Source organism: Pundamilia nyererei, unplaced genomic scaffold (genome assembly GCF_000239375.1).
Source record: "Pundamilia nyererei isolate P.nyererei 1_Seehausen unplaced genomic scaffold, PunNye1.0 scaffold00286, whole genome shotgun sequence".
In the NCBI taxonomy this organism is placed as follows: Eukaryota; Metazoa; Chordata; class Actinopteri; order Cichliformes; family Cichlidae; genus Pundamilia; species Pundamilia nyererei.
The window spans coordinates 107334-119486 of NW_005187687.1; the positions used below are offsets into that span (position 1 = coordinate 107334).

General features: G+C 41.2%; 1 protein-coding gene across 3 annotated transcripts in view; it reads right to left on the bottom strand.

Annotated features, from left to right (window-relative positions):
- dclk1a (doublecortin-like kinase 1a) overlaps window positions 1-12153 on the bottom strand; it is a 45841-nt gene that overhangs the window by 14650 nt on the left and 19038 nt on the right. For 2 of the 3 annotated variants that reach the window (XM_013915319.1, XM_013915318.1), the window contains exon 1: window positions 1137-1292. In XM_013915319.1, coding sequence (XP_013770773.1) covers window positions 1137-1152 — 16 coding nt within the window. In that variant the 5' untranslated portion in view covers window positions 1153-1292. Of the gene's footprint in view, window positions 1-1136; window positions 1293-9666; window positions 9775-12153 lie in introns of those variants that run through there. The other variant, XM_005750745.1, reaches the window with a different exon arrangement.

The window sequence follows — 12153 nt, forward strand, 5'->3', positions numbered from 1 at the left end:
TAAATGAAAATGCCTATTTTTTTAGAATAGCTATATTAGTGTCTAGCAACAGCCTACACTTCCGCCCTCAGCATCTCTCCATTAACATGAATGAGGCAGAGGAAGAGGAGAGCAAGGGAGAGAGTGAGGGAGAAAGATAAAGAAGAGCACCGAAGTCCACACTAGTTTTTTTTCTTTTTTCAGTCTAACAAAACAAACCCAGCAACAGCATCTCATTAAACAAGAACATACATTAATCAAGCTCGCACACCAATCCTGTGTGCAGTTTGGCAGGGGGAGGAAAAGAAAAATCCAGGAGCATCATTAACCGGCAAAAAACCCACCAGCCTGTATTTCATCTTACTGAAAACATGACTTATTGTTTCTTGGCAACAAGAGGCTGCTTGGAGAATACAAAAACGGTCAGAGACGCAACTGAGTTCAGCTGAAGGCATATGTCATCTTCCTGAAGAGATTCAGAGCAGAATTCAGAAAACACTACAAGACTTAATACAAACACCCCTTTTTTAAAAATGCGGTTTAATTTCCTCTCTATGGCTGCCAGCACTGAGCTCTGTTTATATTGGCATTGAGATATAAAGAGCTCCAGCATGTAAAGAGTTCCTATTATTTGTAACGTTCACCTAAATACAATTTCAGCCCAGCTCACAAGTCTGTGTATTTCCTGCTGAGATCAAAGAACTTTCTGAATTATTTAAGACAAAGGAGGAAAGCACAAAAGAGACTAAGATATAACATCTGCCGCTGTATCACACGTATCATCGGCATCATCATCATCATCATTATCATCATTAAAACATAAAAAAATAAAGAAACCCTTCTCCTAAAGCTCTTCATTGATGAAATTCAACATCACGGCGTTACGCACACAGGCAGACACTCCTCCTGGTTACACAACAAAAGCATTAACATTTTAACGGCAGCTCTCACTGACCTCTTACCAGAAAAATCCCTACACGACACTTTACAAAGTCAGCAGCTTGGCATGTGTTGCGGTGACACGGCGGACACAATCAGAGGTGTCCAAAAATGATCCGATCCAGGGACAATTCAAGTTTTACGTTACCCGGGGAAATGGTATTATAAAAGCTGCATGCATTACAGGGGTTTATTTCCTGGATGGGATGGTTTCCTACCTTCCACTTCCAGCATGATGAAAAGCACAGTGATAATCCAAAATGGGATAAAGAGAGGAGGAGGAAGAACAGCACCTTTGTACTCGCTCCGTCCGAGTGTGATAATAAACTGTGGTGAATGGGAGAGACGGAGCAGGGCTGTAGTGTACTACACAGAGAGGCGGAGAGGCTGCTTGCGCAAACTCTGACGCGCACCAGTGAGCAGAGACAGAGAGAGAGAGAGAGAGAGAGAGAGGAGGGGGGTGTAGTACAAAAAAATGACATCTATATTTTAAATATCTATCCACTGGCCTCCTTGCTTATATGAGACAAGCTGAGAAAGGGGCGGATTAGAACTGATAATATAACTAATGCAGTAGATATAGATCCAACCAAGGAGGCTGTAATGCTCAGGAGCAGCCTGTCCTACTTTAAGAGCTTTACACTTCCTCGTGGAAACATCCTCAGGAGAAATCAAGAACAATAATTCTTCTATTTATTAGAAGTCTCACCCAAAGCAGCAGCCATTGCACCAGCGTCCTCTGCATGTCTTTAGGTTTTATCATTCCTCAAGTTACATGGCCAAACTAGAGGATACTGCAAACAAGATTCACCCAGACCTACTGGAGCTATTTTCTAATTTTGGCTGTAAATGAAAAAAATAAAATCTCATCCTTCAGGAAGCATTTGAATTTTCTCTCTAGCCCAGACTGGTTGAGAAGTTACAGCAAGGTGACACACAGATGATGAAATCTCTTTCTATCAGTGTTCAGCTAACAGTGCCTTATGAATGCCTTGTACTACTATGATACATTAAATATCTCCGTAAAGCTCGTCTTATCTACTTTCAGAAACCGTTTGAGTTTTGTCTCAACAATAACAGGATTATGGTCATTTAAAAAGTGCTTGTAAAATGGGCCCACCTTAGGCTAAATGTTGAAACAACTCCACCACAAAAGCTCTGGAAGACTTTCTGGTAAGACCAGTTAATGGAGAAGTTTGTGGCTGTGATACACAGGCAGGTTTTTTCTCCCAGTATGTGTCGCCAGGTTGTAAAGCGAACAGTTCCAAATGAATTCAGTGTAACTTGTTTTCTTTCTAGGTTCATTTTTCCAGCGTGACTCAACATTCACACATGAGGAGATCCACTGTTGGAGTAAGGATACCAATTTGGCCACAATGCAGCCACAAAAAGACGCTGTTTTTCAGCTTCTTTCACACCTACTGTGTTAAATGCAGCAAGTGTTATGCTTAGAAAAAAAACAACAATAATAATAATATTAATGACAAGTGAGCTGGGCTAGTATCGAAGATTGAAAAGCACCTCGTGTGCTCCTGTCTCCTGCTGAGTGATGCCCTGATTGATGCACTGGCTGCATATTATGTAAGACTCTTGAAAAAAGAAATAAAAACACAGCCTCAGAGTGAATGTGAAGTATATCCAGGAGATCTGTCACTGCTATTGACGAGCAGTGTGACAGTACAATGTTCATTGTTTAAATAACCCATTACACGGAGCCGACGTAAAGCCTGCGAGTTAATTAAAGTGTTTTCGGTTCCTAAGTAGAAAACAAGACAGCACCGTTCTTCATCTGGGAACTGTACATTTCTGTGACAGAGCAGACCAAGTATAGACCAACACTGCCTTTCCTCAAGTCGAGACATTAATGCGTCTAAAAATTCAATTTAATTCACACAAGCATAAAATAATGCCTGCTCAATTATGGTACCCAGCAGCAACACATTCAGCTATTACAAGCTGTATGGGTAAACAAGCACAGTGGTTTAAAACTGTTATTTAATAATGTCAGTATAAGAGAAAAATGTGTGATCTTGATTTTCTACATTGTCATCGGCTCACATCCTCCTCCATATGAGGAATTTGGAAGCTTGTGTGTATCCAGCCTTTATTCTTAGATCCAAATATGCACACTCTGTTCTAAAAATTGAACATTTTCAGCATATTTGAGCAAATTCTATAGATAAAATCATGCATGAAGGCAGGTTTTGGGACAACACAGTGAAACATTACAAATTCTCATATGACTCAATTCTCAATTCTCAAATGACATAACAGAAGTCAATAAAAGCACCAGAGCAGCTCTGTTTCATAACACCAAAGCTGCCTGAAAGGATGTGTCCTTATGCATTTAGTGCTGTTGTTTTGTATCTGTTGCATCCCCTCTGCTCAAAGTACATTCGGGCCTTTCATGATTGGATTTTTCCGAGCAAGAGATGTGTTGAAGGCTGCAGACATCATGTGTTCACAGTTCAGAAGCTGCCGCTGCCAGCAGGGAATCCTCTCGAGACACCCTGCATTTATTTTTGGGTCAGCTGCCCCAAACACTTCAGCGTGAAGTCTCTCCATTCACGAGGAGCCGCTTATGACGGAAAGCACGAGGTGAGACGCCGAGGCAGCGAGAGAGCGATTCTTCCTCACTACATCTGCACTTCTCAGTTAATTTTAGCTGACATGAGGCATCCGAGGAGAGCCGGGGGACAGATGGTGAAATGGAGGGGAGGGGAAGGAGAAACTATGTATGAGTGCAAAATGTTTTCTCACTTTATTTTGGGTTTGTGTGCTTGTGACATCATCTCAGAGCGACGCTCGAGTGACAATGTCAGCCTGAGAAGCAACAATCTGCCGACACACAACCAAAAGACTAATGCTAGATACGACCACCGTCAATACGAAAGGGGAACGAGGCAGCATCCAAGCGACGCATTAAAATTGCAAGGTTGAATAATTTTAAATGGAATTTGTAACATAACATTTAATTTTCCTTCACTTTGATGCCTTCTCGTTAATTTCAAATTATTCTATTTCTGTGCAATTATGATTCATCGGCGAGACAGAGCATGATTCACCTAACAAACATTCAGCACACAAGTCTCTGAGCTTTGATGTTCTTCGGTACGTACAAGGACGGAGAGTTAAACTTCATCTGTGCTGGGAAGCGGGACGAGAAGTTGTTTGTTCTGCATTGATTCAGCATATTTCTCAGAAGGCTTTCTGTTCATGAAAGAGACCAAAGACGACGTGTTTTTCTAGTCTGATAAAGGAACGCAAAGGCTGCACCATCCTTTTTTTGCTCCATCACATATCCAACATAAATCCAATACTCGACAGAGTAGTGCTTTTACATATATTCCATTCACTTTTGTGTGTTGCAGTTTATATGGAGTATAAGCTCACTGTGAGCAATACACAACTGTGACTGCTTTGTTGATCACTATACAAGCGCTGTTTATCACAAATCCTTAGTGTGAACCTTTTAGATCTAATGCTTATTAAAAATAGAATGATTTTTCTGAATAGCTGCTTTCTTCTGAAAACACAGTAAAATTGTTAAAAAGTTAGGGATTAGTCAAGAAAGCATTTTTTCAGAGTGAACCAGACTCGTGGTAAATGGACCGATTCTTATATAGAGCTTCTCTACTCTACCGGAGCACTTAAAGTATTTTATACAACATGCCTCATTCACATAAACACTTTCTTCTATGCTTAAGTTCTTTCTTTCTAACATTCACAAACATTCATACTCATAGCAACTTGGGGTTAGTATCTTGCATATTTGGCATGCAGACTGGAGCAGCCAGGGATTCTTATCAGTAGATGACCTGCTCCACATACTGCACAGCAGGTCTGTAGAGTAGCTCTACCTAATCGTTTGCTGCCTATTCCCACCACACAAGTCACATAACTTCTCCATCCATCCATTACCTTCTGATTATCTAAAGTTGATAAGATGACAAGACAAACCAGATGTGGTACATAATCTCTCCAGTGAGTTTTGGGTGTCCTCCCAGTGAGGGGTGCCTGGAAAACCTCTAATGGGAATTGCCCAGGAGGCATCCTAACCACCTTCTTTCAGCATGGAAGAGCTTGGAGCTTTTCCCCGTGTTTTTTTTTTTTGTTTGGTTGGGGTTTTTTTACACAGTCTCCTTAATGCCCAGATGTGTCTGGGATGCAAGGAACAAAAGCAAATACAGGAAAAAGGTGCTGTGTCCTGGACTATTGGAGTACACTGAACATTTGCATTTGTTTCACAGTTAGCTGTTAGCTGGTGTAGACTTTTGCACATCTATAGTATCTTGCCGCGTCTCAGAATGCAAAGCACACGGGGTTATAGTTTTTTTTTTAGCTATAACTTACAACATACACCTGGTAGCTGGTTGGGATCCTGATTGGATGAGGTTCACACCAAAAACTAACCACTCTGGAGTTCATTTAGAAACGCAACAAGACCAACTCCTCCAAAGGTCTTGCGATCACTGCGTCGACACACCTGCACAAGCAAGCGAACCGCACAAAGTCAGAAAACAAACCAGAGTTTGATTTAAACAGACTAAACACCACACCTGTGCCTTATGTGGATACATTTTAAAAGCTCTGATTTCAGTTTGATTCTCCCGATCGCATTCTTTGTCTCCGTATGAGTGTGCGGTTGTCTATAGCTCGCTTGTTTTGCTTTTCTGTGCCTCTTTAGTGGTGTCCAGGTCTACCCTGCAAACGTGCAGAATGAGGAGCAGCCAGACACACACACAGAAAACACCAGGTGGTGCTTAGCAGCACACGTGTTGTGTTACGTGCACTCACTATCTGGCTTTCACTACCTTGCAGATAATTCTCGCCTCACATCTGCTCTGTGCAGCTCCTCAGGTCCAGCTTATTATATGTGATCAAGAATTTTATGTCTGTGTTGGCTGAAGGGAAAATTAATGTGGGAATTCAAGGCTGCTTTTTCAGCACACCCAAAGACCCGGAGCAAGGTTAAAAACTATAGGAGATCGTCATCATGCACTGACATCATGGATGAAAAATAACACTTCTACTGTCTGCCAAGAGTCTTTCTGATGTCGAAGTCTTATTTCCACTGTGAAGATGTCCATCCATAACTAACAGCAATATGATCACACAGTGATTTTTGAGTAATTTGTTGCATTTTAACTCTGAGGATTTATTCAACTTTAACTAATACGTTGGTGCACACAGGACTACAATGGAGAAAATTAGCCTTGGCTTTCAAGTGAATGTAACTGTCCAAAATGTGATGTCTTTTATGATGTTTATTTGAAAGACCTAACTCTAATTTGTGTCCTGATATCAGGAGGCTGTGAACTCAAAGCTCAGGAATAGCAGGTTACCGCTCAAAATGTCTCTATTTTGAGAAAATGTGTTGATGATGTAAGATCACATGCTCCCCAGATCTCAGTTTTTGTTATATTTATTCTAATTTAGGACTAAGAATAAGCTTCACGGCTAATTAATCTGTTAATTTCTCTCTTGATTTACTGATTAAATGCTTGTAGTCTATAATTACCCAAAATACTCAAAATTTCCAAAAATCCCAAGTTGACATCTGTAAATAGCAGTCCAATAACCATAACATGTCCGATCAGAATGATATAAAACAGAGTAAAGAAACACTTGTGATCAAATATTTCAGCAGTAGTAATACTTAAACCTGCAAATTGCACATAGCAAGAGGAGACGGCACACACTGGGAAACTGCACCACTGAACTTGCCTTTAATGCAACACTTTAGATGTAAATAAAGTTTGTAAATAAATACATTGTCTTTATTTTCATTACCAGTGATGAGACCTGATCACAGTAACGCCTATCAAATGTCATCGGACATTGACACAGTCCCCCATTTTCAGACGCTCAAAAGTAATTGAACAAAATAACATGATTTTAAATATAAAGACTGTTTTCAGTGCTTAGATGAAAATCGTGAGTGCCTGAAGTCTAGAAACCACAGATATCACCAAATGCTGTGTTTTCTTTAGACCTTTACATCATCTTCAGATGTGTGTTTGTGGGTCTCTCTGTCTTCAGTACAGCCCTGTACGCCTTATCACAGTCCATCTGCTATCATTTCTACCAGCAGTCACATCATCGACACACACTAGTAAACTGGTTTCACTGGCAGACATCCATGCTCATGCCATAACACTGACTCCACCATGTTTGGCAGATACTGTGGATCAGATCATCAGCTATTGTTCTCCTTCTCTTACTTTTCTCCTCCCCAAAGTTCATTTTGGTTTCATCTGTCCAAAGAATTTGCTTCAGAAGTGTGCAGGCTGTTTTGGATGTTTTCTGGCAAAGCCTAACGTGGATGGATGTCTTGCTCTTGAGCCAAACCAGTAGTTTGCACAAGTGTCTGTTGATATTTTTGAAGGTGTCTTTTGATTGTTGACCTTGACAATGATACTGCTATCTCCCCAAGAGTGTTGGTCTTGACTTGGCTTGATGTTATGAAGTTGTTTTTCTTTGGGAACATATTCTCTGATCATCCACTTTAGTTCTCCTCTGTGATCTTTCTGGTCTTTCGGTGTTGCTGAGCTGGCCAGTTCATTCCTTCTTTTTAAGAATGGATCTTTAGACCTCATATTGAGAGGTCCAGTGAACAGCTTCCAAATTCAAATTTTAACACTTGGAATGAGCTCAAGGAATAACAGCAGAACAGGCCTCACATGGCCATTAAACTGCTTGTTAGACGAATGTCCAATTACTTTAGAGCCTCTAAAAATTGGGGACTGTGTATAAAAAAAAGTGATTCCTAAAGAGTTAATGGAATACATTTGCTGAGCCCCTTGAATTAAAGCTGGAAGTCTATGGTTCAGTCACACAGTGATTGTTTGATTTAAAATCCACAGAAAACTACAATAATTGTGTCTTTGTCCAAAGAAAATATGAACCTAACTGTACATACACATTGATAAGTGAATGTGCTCCTGGTTCAGCAGTATCAGCTGTTGTTCACTACTATAACAGAACATGTTGTCCTCAAGGGGAGGGAACACGATGTGCTTTTAACATTTGAATAAAATAGAGCAGCAGAAGGTTAGTCAGGGTCAGACAGATTTCCACTGCTGTTTTGTTCCTGACCAACAATGTCTGAGGGAGTAAATACAAACAGAAAACAGTCAACACCAGTCAGGGAATATTTGATGATGTTAAGCAGCGGAAGCAACACCAGAAGGTGAACATTTTGGCGACGTGAAAAAAACGCAGGGACGTTCTGAGTCAGGGCGAGGGCCGAACGTCAGTCAGCTCCTCTCCCCTCTGCAGGCCATTTCACAGGAAGTCCCTGCCATATATGGTTGTCACAGGCCATTGTGTCTGTAGCTACATGCTCCTACTGTGCTATGTTCCCATGGCAACCAAGACGAATCAGTCCCTCCCTCCGCCAGTCTCTTGTTTTCTCTTTCTCTCTCTCTCTCACACACACAGACACACACACACACACACCAGGATACACCTTTATTCCAGACTTTGCTGCAGCCAGCGAGATCAGATGGTGGTGTATGACTCACTCTCATAACCTTTCCCCAAAGTTTTCAAGCCTTCAGCATCCAGAAGTTTCTCTCCTTACCCCAGCTGTTTACATCCTTCTTCCTATTCAGGTCAACAAAAAATCCAGCAGCAAATGTTCGCGTTCGTTCTGCGTGGTCACGTTACGGTTACGATTTAAGGTTAAAATAATAATAATAATAATAATAATAATAATAATAAAGAAATAAATGGTGCCTCTGGACTTCAGCAGCAGGTGGAACAAATTCTTCTTTAGTAGTTTCTGTGTGTTGCATCACCCACTCAATAACCCCCCTACCAAAAAAAAACCCCCAATAGGTCTTTATACGCGTACAAATCATAAAATGATTACAGTGTGGAGGAAAAGTTAAGTGCACTGTTGCATAACCAGGCATATTACACACAACCAAAGCTCAAGCTGTGCAATCAGACAATGCCTGATTTTGTTCAAAGCTCTAAACTAATCATCAAGTTCTCGCCAGCTCTGAGACAGACTGAATGAATGTTTGGCCTCTTAAACACACACACACATACCCAACCACACACACACACACACACACACACACACACACACACACACACACACAAACAGTTGTGGTGCATTAATGAAAGCTGCATTCATCTATCAGAATGATTGTTTTCACACACGTTTGGTCTGCTGTTATCTCAAAAAGACTTCTAGACAGACTCTCAGGCACAAACAATAAGAGCAGGCACCAGTGCAAGCTTATTACATTTCATTAGTATGTCAGGTGAAGCACGGCTTGTTGGGAGCTGCAGGATTGAGTCACCAGCCCCGTTCATCTTTCCCTCTCATCTTCACTCCTTCCACCCTCCCTCTCTCTCTCTTTTTTTTGTTGCTTTTTACCTCTCTCATCCCTGTTTGCCTTTTTCTCTCCTCCCTTGTGAAAACATTCTCATTTGAATTCACATTCAAGCAACAAGGCGCAGCTCACATATGTACGCCGCGAGACACTCCACAGAGCTCAGATTTCATCGTGTTCATTCATACTGCGCTGAGATACCGATTAAGTGACGATCTAGAAAACACCAAGCAATCAGACGATGAGCTATTATTACACAAACAACTCCCGACCACGGCGAACGCATCTGAGGTGCTGCAGACATGCACAAGCTCAAAAAAAAGGCAGGGGATGAGTTACAGGGTGTGTTAAACTACTTAAAGAGAGGACTAGAAGAAGACAGAAACTTTTGCTGTCTTACCAGATGCAGGCGACTTGCTGCGCAGCGATTGGACAACAGTTCTGGGGGAGCCTCGGTTCAAAGAGCCTGACATCCTCCCATAGATCAATGATTTCATCATACGACACTCTGCAAGCACAAAGAGAGGACAGATAGAGGTGTTCAGGGACTGTTTAGCAAATATTAATCCACTCACCTTTATGTATTCATCCAGTGCGCTGAAATCCAAAATCTGTAAGCTGTAGAAATTCAAATCCTAAGGAGGTAGCAGCTTTTTTACCTTCTTGCAGCACTCGGGATTTCATGCTCAAATAAACTGACATTAGGTGTGCGACACTGTAACATGACACTGGTTTGTGGCACAGAAACAGCCTTAATATTACACCATCAGAGCACTCGAACAACACGACAGCTCTGTTAGTCTGAAATGAAAAGTTTATGGATTTTAAGCCAGCTACTGTTTTAATATTGTTTTTGAGTGAGTCTAACCTTTAGCCATGCAAGAGAACAGCAAACCACTAATGTATCGCCACACTTGTAATTGGTTTTACCTTCAGGTCCCCCTGCAAAAACGAGCCCTGACCTTCAGTGGGCTCGTTTTCCAAACGCAATTATTGTGGTGCTTCAGAAGTGACAGCTATGACTCACGGAGGTCTTACAGACACACACACACACACAGCGCTAGTAAATGAGCCATGTGATGGTATTAAAACACACGCTCCGTGTCGGCTCCATCCCCAAAACTTTACTCCTCCACTGTTCATTAACCCAGCCCATTATAGCTCATTGCCATTATAGACCAGTGGGAAAGACAAATTGTACAGCTTGCCCCGCACATGTCTGTGTGCGTGTGTGTGTGTGTATGTGCATGCGTGCGTGCATATGAGAGCCTGGCTGTGTGTCTGTCTGTATTTGCATTTGCTTGTGTGGCAGACGTTTGTGGCCCAGTGATTAATGTACAATACCGAGTGTTAACATGATGACAGTGTGCCAGAGCTGAGGCAGAGGCGATAATTATAGCGATGCTGAGAGGAGGCGAAGTTGTCTGCAGCTCTGACTCCAGATGTCTCTCTGTTACGCTGTCTGTTTCGTTTGTCGCTCTCCGTTCCTGTCTGTCTATTTCTGCCTCTTGCTCTCTGTCTGCCAGCGCATGATGAGGTGTCAAATCATGCTCTGTGTCTATAAAACATTAGATATGGCTGCGTTATAATCACTGTTTTTGGGGGGGAAATGTGGTTCAGACGAATTCTCTGGATAAAAATCGACCTATGTAGAAGAGTCTGTGTAACGTTTTTAACGGTGTTGATTGTGCCCAAACTTTCATAAAGGACATTTGGGATGTTTAGAGAACATTCCCATACTGCCCCTCAATGGTCACATGAGATCATTTAATTGAGAAATTAAACAAAGGATCCTACGTGGGTAAAAGCTGAATGTATACTCTCCATTCTCAGTAAGATTTTTAAAAAGATCATTTTCATTCCTTTATGGTCATGTTGCAGCATTTCATAGCAGACATTTGGTATCTTTCTTATGGTAATCTGTTATTCATAATATTTACATGAGGACCTTTCATACGAGACTAGTGGAAACATTTTGGATATGAAGAAGATGTTCCCTATAAATGTAAGAGGTTGCACCCTTTTTCGTTTTAATAAAAGTTAAATGAAACTGAAGTTTAATAAATATTGGATATGGTAGGGATGGAGCAAGGAGTAGTCTGATTACAACAATTATCACAACAATCAGATAATGTTACATCTGGCTATTTGCAACTAGAAGTGTTGCATTTAAATGCATTTGGCACACATTCTTGGGAAATACTGGGAGTGATCAGGGGACAGTTGATAGATGGTACCATGTATTGAGCCATTACTAATTTGGTTTAGTTTTCCAGGCTTTCTGAAGGTCTTTCAAAGTTTTTCTTTGGACATTGGCTGCTTTATCACTGCTCATTTTTGTACCGGACCATTCTCACAGGAATGTTTTTATTCATTAATTATGAAGCCACTTAACACTGACCCATGAATCATTCAGGCTTAAAAAATGCACATAACACAAGGAATGACCAGTGTTGTGTCCACACGTAACGGATAACACAGAATCTATTTTAAATAGTATCTTTAGCCACTTTGTTACTAGGAGCCTGAACAAAACACATTATTTGTTCCAATTTCTTTAGATGAGTCTATGAAAAATAATACAGATAACACAGTTTGACAGACTTAAAATAGTATTTTTGTACCAACAACATCTGTCCCTTCAGTTAATAAATCTAATGCTCACTGAAGTCTCATCAGAAATGGTCTTAATGGAAGTGTACCTGTTAAATGGTAAATGGCCTGTATTTATATAGCGCTTTACTAGTCCCTAAGGACCCCAAAGCGCTTTACATATCCAGTCATCCACCCATTCACACACTGGTGATGGCAGCTCCATTGTAGCCACAGCCACCCTGGGGCGCACTGACAGAGGCGAGGCTGCCGGACACTGGCGCCACCGGGCCCT